At 39.5% G+C, this 17,099-nt stretch overlaps 1 protein-coding gene across 2 annotated transcripts in view; it reads left to right on the top strand.

The window, feature by feature from the left end:
- LOC111864500 (coatomer subunit gamma) overlaps positions 1-17,099 on the top strand; it is a 56,113-nt gene that overhangs the window by 18,551 nt on the left and 20,463 nt on the right. For both annotated transcript variants that reach the window (XM_023851781.2, XM_023851780.2), the window contains exons 5-12: positions 3,067-3,196; positions 4,789-5,043; positions 7,630-7,833; positions 9,333-9,492; positions 10,103-10,211; positions 12,069-12,186; positions 14,857-14,982; positions 16,149-16,320. In XM_023851781.2, coding sequence (XP_023707549.1) covers positions 3,067-3,196; positions 4,789-5,043; positions 7,630-7,833; positions 9,333-9,492; positions 10,103-10,211; positions 12,069-12,186; positions 14,857-14,982; positions 16,149-16,320 — 1,274 coding nt within the window. The remainder of the gene's footprint in view (positions 1-3,066; positions 3,197-4,788; positions 5,044-7,629; positions 7,834-9,332; positions 9,493-10,102; positions 10,212-12,068; positions 12,187-14,856; positions 14,983-16,148; positions 16,321-17,099) is intronic.

Below are 17,099 nucleotides of genomic sequence, written 5' to 3'. Positions count from 1 at the left end.
TTCATGAATTCTGTGGTCACCCCTACGACATCTACTGCCGCCAAAATGGATGGAATATCAAAGGCATAGCAACAACCCCTTGTTATGATAACTCGTAACGTTGAATTTACTGCAGCTGACCTGACTAGCTAAACTGCTCACGGAAAGACATTTCTTTGAACTATACCCTTCACGGGGAAGAAGGCAAGACCGCACAGAAGCTGTGTGGTTAAAAAAAAAAGCAAAAGAAAAGATACACAATATTGGAGCGGTGAATGTGGGGCACCGTTGGGTTAGACGAATGCTTCAAGGCCTTCCTTAACCTGCTCAAATTCTGAAACACCTGCTTCTTTGCCGAGATACCGGGCGCTCATATTATAAGGTAAGGTTATAAAAACCATCTTTTAAGATCATTTTAGTGAAAGTTTCATGCTTCAAGGCGTACCATTCACTGCTCAAATACTAAACAACCTGCTTCCATTGCCGAGATACAGGGCGCTCATATTATAAGGTAAGGTTATAAAACCGCCTTTTAAGATCATTTTAGTGAAAGTTTCATGTTCCTATCTCATATAATTTAAGAACAATGATGAATAAATCATTTTTGAGCAAAATTTAAATGGCCGGCTGAATATATTACCGCCGGAGAGACGGCCGCGGAATTTAAATCACCGCACGAAAGGGTTAATTAACCCATCAGGTTGAAGGTATTTAAATATGCAATCAGAATTGGTCTCTGTGGGAGGGTAGATTATATGGGTGGCCATTTGAATTTCACATCTCTTTTCTTAGATTTTTCTCAGCAAGGTGTGCTTCTCTGATAATTGATGGTTTTCTGTGAAACTTTGGACAAGTTATTCATCATACTGCTAAATAGTATGTGTGTGACTATAGACAGTGTTTTTATTGGCCACTTACACACTCACAACTTGTGACCCCACTTTACAGATCACTGACACATGGACTAGTGTCCTCAGTGTATTTACATTCTCCACTAGCCATTTCCTGGCAGTGGATTTTAACACTAACAGCCTCACTGAATTACACATTCTGCATATCACACATGTAGTCTTCTCTTCACTTCCTGACTATCAACTCACGTGATCTGTAAACCTCATCTCACTTATAACTCCTTGGCACAGACCATACAGAAAACACTCTTCCTCTGTTGCTGTACAATGGTTATGGTTTTGTCTTTTGCTGCGGGAACATGTTTACTGAGCCGTTGACTAGAAACAGCTCTGGTATAGCTGTCTATTTTGCAGTTGTTACTTAGCAACAGCTCTGCATGCTACAATAGACTCTGTGTTTCAGAAATGTATAAAGGTGGTTACAATGATCTGAGCAGTTTGAAAAATTAGTTTTTAGAAACTGGGTGGTGTAGAGAAATTAAACTTTTGTTTCAGTCCCTTTTTATGATTGACAAAAAGCAACTACCAGACCGACCCTGAACTTGAGATCGTTAGTCTTTGTTGATGGAGCTTAACATTGTGACGTTTGCAACTTCCTGAGCATTTTTATGTACCACTAGCTGATTTTATTTCTTTCTAGAATTTATGGGTGAAGAAGCTGTTCTTTTGAATGAGCTCCAGTGAAATTTTATGTGTAATCCAGGACCAGTACTGGGTTTTAGCCAGTTTTCCTTATTTTGAAAAGGTAAAAGGCTAGTGAGGTCACTTTCTTGTCTGTATCCTCCCCAAATTTCTTACGCTCTGAGATGATCTTGCTTTCCGTATATCCATAATGTTTTAATTTTCTGTGTGACCCATGTTGTATCAAAGGAAGTAGACAATTATTTCTGCCTAGAATATCTTGTTCCTTTTCCTCTCTATATTTGATTTTGATCTTTCATATCTTGTCTCCATATTGTGACTTGATGGCTGAAAGCTGGAATAGCAGACCCAGAAAAAAACGTTGGTATGCACATTCCCATGGTAATGATTAACCACACAATAACAGAAGAATTGGAGGTAATGCTGTCCATGCTTGAGACTACATAAGGGAAATTTCACTAATTCATGGGAGAGCAGTCACTCCCCCAGTAGAAGGAGAGTGACCAGTTGTAGTCAGACCCCTCCTCTCTCAAAGATGAGTCCTCATTTCAGTATCACCAGCGTGCTTATCTTAGGACTGGAAGTCTTGCATGCTCACGATGCATCCATAGATTTGGAGCACAGTTGCTACAACGAGGCAATGAAGAGGTGTCATTTTGGCACCCTGGGGCATGACCACATTTTTCCTCCCCACATGAAGAAAAGCAGCAGAATGGCAGTGAATCATTGTGGTAGAGTTGTGGCAGCATGGCTGGAAGGACCCCCAGAGGTGGCAGATATGCTCGCATCATGGTGACATCCTTTAGTGGCTCCATTTGAAGATGAATACTGGGCCAGAATATTGGCGTCAGCTCACCTTTCTTCAGTTTCTTGTCTCTGACTGTTTCTCTATTGCTTTTCATGTTTAAAGTAAGAGTTCATAGTTTTCATTGATCTCAGTCTTTGAGCCAATGCCGGAGCATTGTTGAAATTGTCCGTGTCCCCTGTTCAGCATGGCTTCGCAAGTGAAAACACAATAAGCGGATATTTTGCTTGTGGCTCCTGAAATAAATGTTTATTGATTGGTGTCTGCCTGTGAAAATAACATATGACCATAGATAGTCTGAGCTAGACCCACACAGCTGATAGGACTTAATTCCAAATTTTCAGCTTTTCAGGAGTATGTATTGTTTGAGTGGGTAAATGCTGACCTAGTATATACAGATTCAGAAACTTAGGTTTGAAGTATGAAGAGATGGGATATTTTGGAAAGTTCAGAGGGCCCCCATGTCCGTGTTGCTGTTGTGAAGTGCATACATTTACAGATTGAAAACAGTCCATTGATATCTCAGATCTGAAGGTGTAGCTTGAGTAGAGTTTCTGTGAAAATGACACCACACTGTTAGCTTTTGGACTGTGCCCATTGGCATGAAGAAGAAAAACTTTTCCTGACCACAGATAAGAGACAGCTGTTCTTAGAGTAAGCTGTTTCTGAAAATAACATCTGACTTTTATTTGTCTTTTTGTGAGTGTATGTATTTTTATTTCTCTGCAGTGTGATGGTCCAATACCATGCCCTTGGTGTTTTGTACCACATTCGCAAGTCTGACCGTTTGGCTGTGAACAAATTGGTTGCCAAGTTGAGTCACATGTCTTTGAAATCCCCATATGCAGTCTGCATGTTGGTGAGTGTGAATAAAGTTATAAATTCTTGTTTCTGTTTTCGGATTGCCTGCACAACAGTAATACTATGCAGTGCTAGAATAATGTTTCTGATACATAAATATCTGAGCCAGCAGCATTGTGGCATAATTTTCGTGGTGTCGATGGCAGTGATCGTTTTCTCTCTGTGAGAAAAACTTAACAAGGATCCTTTTTCCATTTTTCTCGCCATTCCACTTGCTGTTCCAAAAACAGTATTTTATCTCTGGAAAAGTTCCCCCCCCCATATTCCATTGCCCATCAATAACAAAAACACTACTGTGCCCCTCAAAAGGGCTCTCTTACCACACATCTCTCCAATTGGTCCAGATCAGGGTTCTTTCTTTACCTCCACTTCATGGGTCTCGAACACCTTCCTTGTCACCTGCCTTTATATATGAGGGTCGTAGTGAAAGTCACGAGCAACAATTTTTTGTAAAGTCACATGCTTTATTATTGACAAACCAAATACACCACCTCAATCTACAGACCTTTCTTTATTTTTCCACATAATCGCCACTTTTTTGTACACATTTCTCCCAGCGTTCTGGTAGTTTGAAAATTCCCCTTTTATAAAATTCTGTTCCAGCCATCCGAAGACACTGACACACTGCTTTCTGAATTGCCTCCCTTGTCTCAAAACATTGTCCACGCAACTGATCCTTGACAAGTCCGAAAAGATGGTAGTCGGAGGGTGCCAGATCAGGGCTATAGGAGGGCTGTGGAAGAACTTACCACCCCATCTTTGCAATTGCTTTGAATGTGAGGCGAGCGTTGTCATGCAGGATGATGATATTTCGTCCCGGACGTTTATCGCGCAATGCATGACGGAGCTTGTGCAGCGTCTGGACATAATGAGCAGCATTGATGGTTTACCCAGGTTCTAGGAATTCGGCCAGAATAAACCCCTCTGCATCCCAGAAGAATGTGCCCATCACCTTCACAGCTTTGCCTTCTTTTTTGATGGAGACTAGCACCACAAAAGCATATATAGTTTTTGTTCATTATTTATTAGTGATTTTTGTATGGGTATGAAACTTGGTCTCTGAACATAAATGGAAGATAATAATAATAGTAAAGGGAGATTGAGGGTTTTGAGGGGGTTATTTAGACCCGAGATGCAGGCAGTAACAAGGAGAATGGAGAAAATTATTGCATAATTTTGTACTGTTCATTATTATTGGGATGATCAGGTCAAGAATGATGATACTTGAGGTAGATGGGTACGGAATTTAGCACAAAAGGAAGATACAAGAAATATGTACAAAATTTTGGTCAGAAAATCTGAAGGGAATTGATGACTTAGATGTAGATGGGAGGATAGTATTGGAGTAGATCTTAAAGAAATAGGGTGAGATGGTATGGACTGGATTCATGTGGCTTATGAGAGGGGCCCATAGCAGGCTCTTGTGTCTGTGATAATGAACTATCTGGTTCCAGTGATAGTCGTGAATTTCCTGAGCAGCTGAACAACTACTAGCTTCTACGAGTAAAGGTGGACTCTGTTCAAGGTAGTATTAAGTAACTGAACAAAGATTGCATGTTTCCATAGCCTAACATGTTCGTTTGTTTGCAGATCCGAATTGCATGCAAGCTGCTTGAAGATGAAGATTCTTCAGGGGGTGGATCTTCAGATTCTCCTCTGTTTGAATTCATAGAGTCATGTCTCCGTCACAAAAGTGAGATGGTAATCTATGAGGCTGCTCATGCCATTGTTAATTTACGCCGAACCACGTCTCGGGAACTGGCACCAGCTGTCAGTGTCCTTCAGCTCTTCTGCAGCAGTCCAAAACCAACTTTGAGATTTGCTGCTGTCAGAACGTTGAATAAGGTATGTCTCTATCACTGCAGAAGCCTTTCTCTTCTTTTGGTCCTCTCTATATGAATTACAGCTTTTCCTTTCCCACATTTTACATTTTTATCTTATAGTATGGAAACAGCATGGCCTCTCCCAGAAACATGAATATAGGTTAAAAAAGGTAAAGCTATCCCTGCAACAGGCCGTGGAGGCCCATAGGGTTGTGAGAAGTCCAGGCTACCACATTTTCTAGATAGTTGGCTTGTGAGGTTGTCAGCCTCACGTACGGTCCGCTGTTTACCCCCCCCAGGAAGATTCCTGGTACTAATTTCTGTTAGAGGCTGAGTTGACCCCAGGGCCATAGTGAGGCTGAAAAATCCAACGACCTCATTGGGACGTGAACCCACAACATTCCAGCTTGTAGCATAGTGCCTCAACCAACTATGCTATCACGTGTCCTTCGCAAAAAATATCAATAACTTTTTTTTTATTACAAATTTTGGCAGATATTTGTAACACGTTAACACACGCAGCAGTCAGAACAAGAGATGTTTTGGATTTGAGGTTCTCACAGAAGTGACTACGGAACGTATATTATCTGCTGAAATGTGATGCCACTTTTTTATTTTGTTTATTTATAGGTTGTATAATGATGCTTTCAGTAGCCACAGTATATAAATTTGAATGGAGGGATGGCAAATGAATGATGATTTGGAAATGTTTGAAAGGGAGTAATTGTGGCCTGAGCAGGCCGCTATCTTGGCTTTTCATGGAGGGGCTGATGAAACCTGTAAAAAGAAACTCAGGCTGGATAGGTGGTGTCGTGGGTGAAATTCTAGCTGATCACCTCCCAAATATGAGTCAAGAGCTTACTGCTACACCAACCCCATTCTGTGTCCACTTTTGTAGTTGAAGAATAAACGAAGCAAGCAGAGAACAGATCTGCTTTTTGCTGGCTGCTTGCTTGGCTTATACTCTGACCCTGAACATGGAGATATGGTGGGTGATTGTTTGCTTGGCTTACTCTTCAAACTTGGGGTACGCCGCAGTGTAGTTGGTTGAGGCACTATGCAACAAATCGGAAGGTTGCGGGTTCAAATCCCAATGAGGTCATTGGATTTTTCAGTTGACTTAACCCTTCCAGCTGCACTATAGCCCTGGGGTCATCTCAGCCTCTAACAGAAATGTTTACCAGGAATCTTCCTGGGGCATAAAGGGTGTCAGGTGTTGTAAGGCTGACAGCCTCACTGCCATCTGTGAGCCAGTTGTCTAGAAAATGTGGGAACCATGATGTCTCACAACCCTGTGGGCCTCCACAGCCTGTTACAGGGATACTTTTATTTGACCTCACCACAATCTCTGAGCTGATTGTCTAGAAAATGTGGGAGCCTTGACGTCTCACAACCCTATGGGTCTTGACGGCCTGCTAGAAGGGTAGCTTTACCTTTCTTTTCACCTTTACTCTTTATCTATAGTGCATTACTTACTTAATGACTACTGCTGCTGCTTCCACTACTACTACTACTACTACTACTACTGCTAGTTTGTTTCTGTATACAGATGTTTGTACCTTGAGGACTTTATTTATTTCCCAAAGGGACAGCATGGAGCAGCATTGCATTGGTCACATTAGGTGGAGTTTGAGTGACCTTGCAACGTAACTGTTCGTCATGCAAGCCATTTTGTTCAAGTAGATTAGATGTCCCATTTACTTTTTATAACTGGTTTTGTGTTCAAGTGTATTGTCATCTTGTCTTTAGTATGGAGTCGATATGAGAGCAAAAATATGGTCATGTGTCCTGATGGGGCCTAAACCAAGATTGCCTGTACTGACAAGGGCTAGAAACAATTTACTGCTCTGCTGTCTGCCATGAATTAGTTGCAGTTGAGAGTTAGTCATGGCTAGGAGACCATGAGAGATAGTTTTGAGCCAGCCACAGTGCAGCCGGGAGCATGAGTTCAGAAGCAAAGAAATAACTCCACATTAGGAGCCATAACTAAGCAATGCCTAATGAAGATTGAGAACAATAGTGCATATTAAAGAGATTTTTACAATGTAATTGCAAATTGTAGACATTCACCAAATCCAGTTATCAATCCAAACCCTGTGTGTGGTCACTAACATGTGACAGTATGATAAATATTTCAGAACTGCATACATGGTTATTTAGAAAGAAGCTGTCTAAAATGAGAGACATAGTCTTTTGCAATTGCAGTCTGTAAAGTTAAGATTAAATTCCATTAAGTGCAGCAGTCCTTAACACCTTTAACACTTACAAGTCAAGACATGCATGTAATGCATATGAAGTTTTTCCTTTAAAGTGTTGGTCGCCTTCCATTGATGGCCATAATTCGCCCAAACCATTTAAAGGCTCTACTTTAGTATTAAAATACATTGTTTCACTTGATGAAATTTAATCTTTACTTAAACTGTTAAAATTATATTAATTTGTGAGATTTGAAGTTGTCACAGCTGTGACTAGGAAGAGTAGTATCATTGCAGCATCAGTTAACTTGTATCTGACTACATGTCATCATATTCCTAAAGATAGTGCCATTTTTAATTTGTTTGTACTTGAATGAATGAATGAATTAATTAATGAATGTTTCATATTGCAGGTTGCCATGTCTCACCCTGAAGCTGTAACAGCTTGCAATTTGGATCTGGAGAATCTTATCACTGATTCCAACAGGTCTGTAGCCACTCTGGCGATAACAACTCTTTTGAAGACAGGAGCAGAATCTTCAGTGGACAGGTTGATGAAGCAGATTGCTAGCTTTGTCTCTGAAATTAGTGATGAGTTCAAAATAGTTGTGGTTCAGGTAAAGTGTCAAATTCTTTTACAACTTAAAATGTAAATTCAGTGATAGTTTGTGTAATAAAAATTATAAAGAACCTGGGAAGTTAAATGTATGTGAATTGGATGAGGTGGGTAATTAAACCACTGGTTCCCAGGTTCTTTAAGTATTCAGGGTGCCCAGGCAGGTTGATACACACAGGGCACATAGAACACCAACGTTTACAGCCTGGAGTGGAAGGGTTAAGGATAGTTGGATCTGTGGCTTAGTGCTTAATTAAGTACAGGGATGAACTTATTATTGCTAGTGGGGTGGGACTAAGTCCCTTGTACTGCGGCCACTTCTGGCCAATTGTACCAGCCCCAGATTATAGGCGAGCGTGATTGTGGAGCAATTGGTGGAATGAAAATTGGCAGGGGAAACCGAAGTACTTGGAGAAAACCTTCCCCAGCGCCACTTTGTCCACCACAAATCCCACTTGAGCAGACCCAGGGTCGAACCCGGGCTGCCGCAGTGGGAAGCCAGTGACTAACAGCTTAAGCTATGGTGCTGCCAGAGACGAACTTAACTTCACCTCCTTTCTGTTTTCTAAACTACTATGAACAGTGTTGTAGACAAAGCATCCCATTCTTTTTCTCCCTGTTTTAAAATTTCTGAGTCATCGTGTGAAAGCATCTGTGTTTTGTTTCTTTTAAATTCACTGTAATGATTCCATTTATTCCTCCAATGTGGAAAGCTCTTAAAGGACTTTGCTCTCTTTCTTTCTGAATTTTAATTATAAATATAGCTGCTCTTCCCTACAGTTTGCAGCCCACATTAAGCTTCTGCTCCCAACTGTGCAGCATCATTCTCATGGCCACCCTGTCTCTGGGTATGACAACCTGTCCTGTAGGTGCCACTACCTTAGACAAGTATTAGGCGTAAGAAGCCAGGACAGTCAATGCAGGCCATATGCGGGTCACCATCTAAACTGCAATAATGTAAATATTGTTTGTAAAATGGGGACACCAGTTGTTTGATCATGTAATGGCATCTTAAAAGCTGCTATAATTTATTATTTCGCTGTACCATATGGCATTGATTCTCAGATTTTTGCATATTGGGTGCCGTCAGTGATTTTGTCAAGAAGATGCAGTCCCACCATAGTAAAAATACAGCTTCTTTGTTTGCAGGAAATGAATTTCTACACGTATCTACACTTTTGCATGATATTAATGATTCATGGAAGAACCTAAGCCTAAGCGCATAAAAAGATTTTAACAATTTTTGTTCATATATTTTTTCTATACTAATACATTACATGGATAATCCTATGTTTGCAAATAGAATTATGCAATGACAGTATAGTTCTATTAGCAGAAATGTTTTTAGAGTGCAGCATTAAATATAAGGTGCAGAGAAGTTTTGTATGACTGAATTATTTTCAGTGGAACTGCAGCCACTGACTTAGAAAGACTGCATTACAGTACAGACTTAGTATGCAGATTGTTGAATGTGATAATTGCTTCTGTTCATGGTGACAGGCAATCCGAGCTCTGTGCCTGAAATTTCCACGCAAACACAGTGTTCTGATGAATTTTCTGTCTGCCATGTTGAGGGATGAGGGAGGTCTAGAATACAAGGCCTCAATTGCCGACACCATCATCACCATCATTGAAGAGAATCCAGAAGCAAAAGAGACTGGTAATTAATGTTGTCTTAAGAGTATATTAAGGAACTACTTACTATCTTGTACGTAATATAAGCTTAATTTGGTGAAATGAACTGTAAAAGTCATCATTGTGTAAACATGAAAACTTAATTTGGTTAGTGGTAGTTACTATTTAATTGTAAACAGAATCATTGTTAGTTATTTAATTATGTTCAAGTATGTTATTTGTGACATATAGTTTCATTTGACTTGAAACATGGTTGAGAACATATTCAATGGAATAAGGTTAGACATAGAAGTATATAATTTAAAGCTCTTAACAAGATTTGATTTAGTTAGGTTTGTATGTTTGGAATTTATTGTGATGAGAGGTGAAACAACACCTATTTGAACATGATTTCCAGTAACACCACTATCACTCCTGTCATCTCCACTGCAGTGCCTCAGTTGCCATAAACTGGACAGCAGAATACATATTAAGATTTGAAGTTCTCTTGACAGTGACGATTAAGTTAATGGTCCTCAGAGGTGTTATACCCTGTAGAGCATGTAGAGCAGTAGTTACCGGACTGCAGTGCATTACATCCCTGAAGACTTTGATCTACACGTGTTTAATGCAAGGAACATATTGCATTGTTTTAGGTTTGGCACACCTTTGTGAATTTATTGAAGACTGTGAACATACAAGCCTTGCAGTCCGCATTTTGCATTTGCTTGGAAAAGAAGGTCCTCGAACTAAACAGCCATCTAGGTAATATTTCCTGTTGCATATTCATGCTGCATAGGAGAAGTACTTTGTAGCGAAACCGAATATGATATCCATCAGCATGTACATGGTTCTCCCCTTAATATTTTACTACAATATGAGATTATCACAGCAGTGTACAAGAAATTTACAATCTTCTGTACTGTTACAATGTGTGTTCTTGAAATGTTGTGTAGCAGTCATTCTTTGAAAAATGTGAAAATTATGTTAAGGGCATGCTTCTTTGAATCAAAAACAGTGTAATGACAGGCAAAATATAATGTGTCTACTTTCCAGTTTGATAGTAGTGGCTAATGAACCCATTACAGTCAGGTGTTTGAAATGTTATGTGGAGGTATTTTATAGACACTAAAGTCAGTTACAGTTTCTCTTAATCACTAAATCGCTATTGCTGATTTACACACACTGGTCCTCTCCTGGTAACAATTAAAACACAGGAACTAGCGCTTCAAATCGCTCCAAATATTACACGTGAATAAAGTCATCTAATTGCACTTTTAAATCTTCACAGGTCAACTTCTTATTCCTCTTCTATGATGAACTCAGAACTCAAAACTCTGTCACTCACTGCCACCGTCAGTTCTAGTTCCAGTTCACTTACAGCTCACAGCTCTGATTATATAGTTGCAGCACAGGCCCCACGGAAAACACAGCCTCTATTGTTGTAGGGGCATATTTACCTTGTTGTATAGCGACAGTCGTGGCGCAGACTCCATAGAAATGAGTCTCTGCTGCTGAGCTTGTCCACCGAGCCATTGCTTGGCAATGCGTTGATCAAATACAATATGAAATATTTTTTACATTGTCGAATATAATAGATGTTGCAACAATGCAAAACTTTGATTTTGTGTCTTAACACGTTTGACATAAAGTGGAATCCCACTTCAGTGATTCTGCATTTATTGAATTTCTTTGGTCCAATTTAAAGTATGTATTATTTTCTCACATTCAGTGAATTTCACTTTAGTAAATAATCTGCATTTACTGTGAGAAATTTTCAGCCTTCTACCACATGTACCTTGATACGGTACAGTTGTGTTCAAGATGACAGTTAATATTTGAATTTTCTCTCTGTCAGAAATCATTACAACGCATCTGTAATCTCTGCTGAGTGACATATTGAACATTCAGCAAAGCCACAGAACTTGTGACATCATAGTTTCATTGATTCTGGACTGAGGATCCTTTAGAATTTATTTCATGTCATTGTGGTAGAAATTAATATGATATTATTGCATGCAGTTGTACTTATTTATATATAAACAGTTTCTTTAAACACATATTGTAAAGAAGGAGCCGTGATAGCGTAGTCGGTATAGTGACTGGCTGTGGGATAAACGACCAAGGAGGTCAGAGTTCGAATCCCAGTGGGAGCAAGAATTTTCACTTCTCCCTGTTGCCAAGAGCAACTCTGGGGTCCACCCAGCCACCTATCCAGTGGGTACCAGGTGGAAGGGGGCTCTTTCCGCAGGGGTAAAGTGGCTGGGGCGTGAAGCTAACTACTCACTTTCAACTAGTGCCAAGGTCAAGAAAACGTGGATCTATACATCTTCATAGCATAGTGCTTAATTTGTTAAGCTCAAGGTCAACTTTACCTTTACCATATGTAAAGAAATTATTTTATATTGGTTGTATATGTACATCAGGTCTTATAAGAAAATGAATAATATCTTCATGTAATTTTGTACATCCTTGTTCACTGACCACCTTGATTTATTGCAAAAGAATCCATTCCCCATAGATTCATTAAATATGGATTTCACTATATATTGTAAGGCATGACAGTAACAGTCTTCAGTTTCTCTTGTGGCATTTTAATGCATAACTCCACATTGCTTACAGATATATCCGATTCATCTATAATCGTGTTATTCTGGAGAATGCACCAGTTCGAGCTGCTGCGGTGGCTGCCATGGCTCAGTTTGGAGCAGCCTGTCCTGATCTTTTGCCCAACATACAGGTTTTACTCATGACCCTTTTATCATGCTCTTAACACAATGTATTTCCTAGATTACTGTTCGTACTTATTCTGAATTCCAAGTAGAGAAATATTAAGCATGACTGTACAAGTAGAAAATCATGTGTTTACTTCCCTTTGTTGAATTGCAGGGAACATTCATAACAGCATCTGTAGTACAAGTATAGTATGGCCTATAATGAGAAGTATATTTTATCTAGTAGTTTTTATATACCCTCAGTTTAATTATACAAAGCATAGCAATAATTCGAGGTGGAGGAGGAGGAGGATGAGCTCAGGATAGCCGGGACAGTAGAGAGGCTTGGTTGTTAATGTCCAGCATAAGCAGCGGCCTCCGTAGTCTAGGGGTAACATTCCCGCCTCGTGACTCAAGGTACGTGGCTTCAAACCCGGTGGAGTTCGTGGAATTTTTAAGGCCGGAAAAATTCAGGGAACAAGTCCTCTAGGAGGGACTTTAATAATAATAATAATAATAATAATAATAATAATAATAATAATGTCCAGCATAAAGTGGAAATGCTGAAGGAAGAAGTCAACGCGTAGCAGTAATCTTCATTTTTAATATTAATGCTTTTTCAGAATCTCCATTGTGGAGGGTTCTTTCCTGACATTTGTAGTTTCAAATAAACATATAAGTCTTGTCCAGTGAATTACTCAATTTATTTCTCAAATATGCCTCTCATTCCAAATGTTACAAAAATGTGTTGTATCATAGCACCATAATTAACAGTTGTGACATTGATTTTGATATGTGAAACAATGAGGAAATTGTATAGTACCTAATCCTTCCAGCCGCACTATGGCCCTGGGGTTCACTCAGCCTCTAACAGAAATGAGTACCAGGAATTAATTAAATAATTTTCCTGGGGAGTAAAGTGCGGCTGGCGCATAAGGCTGACAACCTTAACACCATCTTTGAGCTAATTGTCTAGATCAGGCATGTCCAGCGCGTCGATCGCGGGACGATTTTTGGTCGATCTCATAGGCCTATAAGGAAATTATATGTGAAAAGCATGTAAATTCACTTGCAACGTAATATGATTATATTCAGATTTTGAAAGGAAAATACATATTAAAGTAGTCTGTACTTTCAATGTATGTTGCTTTTACAACAAACATCATGTGTCGTGTTATTTTTACCAGTATTCTTGCTTAAAGCGAGGTACGACGATACGAGGGAGTGGTAGATCACTGGCAGTTTTGACATTAAAAAGTCAATCACAACCTGTTTGATGTTGGACATGCCTGGTCTAGATAATGTGGGACCCTCAACGTCTCACAACCCTATGGGCCTTCACGGCCTGGTACAAGGATAGCTTTACTTTACTTTACTTTTGCATTATTTGTGCATATATTTTGGTGACTTAACACAGTGTAAGTGTTTCACAGTATTCGGCCATTTATTAAGTGGAAGTAGAAGAACATTTTGAAGTTGCTAGCATCTGAGATTTTTTTTGTTCCATTAATAAAATGTAGGGCAACTATTGTCACATACTACTTGTGTGTGTGGTATGAAACTTTATGAAATTATGCGTTTATAAAATATGAGCCAAAGGTACACTATCATTTCCTTTTAATTGTTCTGTAGTGTTATATTGGTGTGTAATGGTGACTAGACTTGGGGTTCTCTCTGTTAATTAGATTTAATGGACACTGAATTGTTATATTTACATATAATTTCACAGCATACAAATATACACTATGGTTTTGTAATCACTTACATCACTCTTGCTTTTCTGCTCTGTCATCAGAGACATGTTATTAGGCTTTGGGGTCTGCTAACAGAGACTGTCCCACATGTGGCTTGTCTTTGACGGCTGTAGTTGGGTTGGGTAAATTGCTGCTTGTCCTTACGGCACAGTCATTCTTAGTTCTGGGTCCCTTGGGACTTATACCATATTCTTCTGTCTCATCTCTTGGACTGTGCAACTCTTTGTGACATTCCTGACAAATTTGGAACTGGCATGCTGCCTTATATCAGCAAGTTTCAGACTGATTGGAGAATGTAGGACTTGAGGTTTGAAAACGGTGACTATGAAGAATGCCGACTTCTGGGATGTGACACTGTGTAGATCTTGTGTGAACTGACATTCCTCCAAAACATCAGTTCACACAAGGTCTACATGGAGCCACACCCCAGAAGTCGGCATTATTGATCAGAAAATGCTTTCTTTGACTGTTGTGCGCATAGTAATTTATGCGGAAAGATGTTTTAATAAACCATTGCATAACAGTGGACACCTCTGCAACATTCCTGACTCCAAGCATCATGTCACAATATTATCGTACATATTTGCCTTATATTTTAAAGGAACTTGTATTATTTTATGTCTGTTTTGGTACTTAAAATTGTTTAAAATATAGTATTATCTTCTGGGCTGTGATGTTGGGTATTCTGGAATCAATTTACCAACATTTCAGTTGTACCTACTGCTTCCATCTTGAATGTTGAAGATTAAGGCAAGCAGACTGCTTAGTGATGGCTTGGGTTACCCTTCAACCCTGAAGATGGAGACAATACATTCCTTTGAAATGCAGATAAATTTCTACTGAACTGCTTAGCATCACATCACACAGACAGCAGTGTTGAGTCATTGCTGTGAGAACCTCAAATCAGATTTAATTAAAGTGGCATTACTGTTTGCCATGCAGGTCTTGTTGGCCCGCTGTCAGATGGATACAGATGATGAAGTCCGAGACAGAGCTACATACTACTACAGCATTCTTGAGACGCAAGATAAACCATTAGCCAACCATTACATTGTGGAAGGGTTGCAGGTTAGTGGCAATAAGTGGATATATATTCTTATGTAGGAAGTTCTTATCTTTATTGACCATTTCACAGCACTGCACTCCATGGAAACTGGTGCACTGCTGACTGTGAGGCGAATACAAATTTTGCTGCTGAAATGGTATCCTACAACAAATCTAGATGTTGATACATGAAACAAAATTTTGGAATGTGAAAGAATGTGATAACGCTGCCTTAATTTTTGTGTGAATGTGCGTAGATGGGAGATGAAACATTTCGTAATGAAGTAATTTAAATCTCTTACATCTGCATTACTCAGTTTTAGTTTGCAGCCAATAACAGAACGTTCTTGTTTCTTAAGTAAGGGGGCAGTAATGGAAGTTCATGGTTGATTTCATAAGTAGTGAAATATAATACCTGAAAATCTAAAATTCAGACCTGTGTGGTGATCTTCTGGTGCAGTCTCCATTTAATGTTCTTTAATTTTCAAATTCAAATATCAGCAGGACATATAACAATATACGCAACTCATCAGATGTTACATATACGTGCCGTGAATTTGAGCTTGGACCAAGTGGTATTTTGACCAGTAGTCTGTGAAGCTGCATTGACGACTCTGTTGCATACATCAAGTGATCAAAGGCCCCAAGTGAGGAATCTCAGTGTTAAATATCCTGTTTGATATTTTTCTTAGTTTAATATTCAGATCTGCTGGTCCCCAGAGAAACTTTAAGTGTGTTTTCACTGTAATCTCTTTTACTTCATTCTTGGGAGATTGAACATGAGACTTCATCCATTGCATGATCACTGTTTCCTGTTTCCTATTTCACTATTCAATCTACTGATGATTCATTTGAAAGGTCTTTTTTTTAATTGTGAATTTGTGGTAAAAAACATTTTGAGTGAGTTTCATAAAACAAAATGCACCTGTCCATCACATTTAAAAGCAACAGTCTTCCTGAGATTGTAGTTGTAAGGTATTTCATGGGAGAAATTTTTCAAGGTGTTGAAAATCTCCACTCATTTTCTGGTTTATGATGCTGTGATGTATGATATGTGGGAACTGTCTCTGGACCCTCCCAAAATTTTGACACCCACAAAATTATGCACTGCTGTAACCACAAAAGACCACAGTCTAAATTTGGAGACAATAGTTATCAGATAGTGAAAGTTTCACCTAATTTGTTCCCAGGTGTCAATCCCAAGTCTTGAAAGGGCTCTTCATCAATACACTATGAATCCCACAGATGTTCCGTTTGACATGAAATGTGTACCCTTAGCAGCTGTGCCATCTGAGGAAATTGTGAATCCATCTGCTAAAGGTGGACAGGCTGATGGCATGCTCATCTCTGCTGCATCGTCAGGTAACTAACTAAATGAAACAGAATCCTTGAAAAGCTAACAGTTGCTCAGGTAGTAAAGAAATTCCCATCATTTTATGGAACCCAAATGCTTATAACTGTGGTCACAGTAGGCCTCCACTGATCCCCATCCTGAGTGGGATTAATCCTACAGGAATGACCTGTCTCTGTAGTTCCATGAGATAAAAATAAACTTCCATGCCGTTGTTTCAGTAAACCTTATGTAAACTGTACGAGGACCAAAGGGCAACAGTGATGTACATTTTGTCTGGAAATAGCAAAAACGAATACCCAGTCAGCTACAGAGCTCTTAAGGCTAGAGGGAGAGAGATATGTGCAAGGCATTTGTTACTTCATAAACAAAATTCCTAAATTTATTCAAAAAAGAAAAAGAAGTATATGTACAAAATATTAATAGTATATTATTAGAGTTAAGATAGATATTATTATTATAAGCGACCTCCGTAGTCTAGAGGTAACGTTCCCACCTCATGACTCATAGTACGCGGGTTCAAATACCCGGTGGAGGTCGTTGAATTTTTAAGGGCGGAAAAATTCAGGGAACAAGTCCTCCAGGAGGGACTTTAAGCCGTGGGTCCCGTGTCGTAGCTTTATGGCACGTAAAAGAACCTCATACCTCCAAAGGAGGTCGCTGAGCAAAATTGCAGACGTTTGCCGCCCAACAGCAGTCACTAATACCTCCGGTAGATGGGGGGAGCATTATAGATACTTCTCAGCCAGTAGAGAGCCGGTCTCGCTGGCTGGGCGGGACTGATGGTAAG

Source organism: Cryptotermes secundus, unplaced genomic scaffold (genome assembly GCF_002891405.2).
Source record: "Cryptotermes secundus unplaced genomic scaffold, Csec_1.0 scaffold854, whole genome shotgun sequence".
In the NCBI taxonomy this organism is placed as follows: domain Eukaryota; kingdom Metazoa; phylum Arthropoda; class Insecta; order Blattodea; family Kalotermitidae; genus Cryptotermes; species Cryptotermes secundus.
Note: the sequence above shows the minus strand (reverse complement) of the source record. Positions and strands in the feature narration are given on the sequence as shown.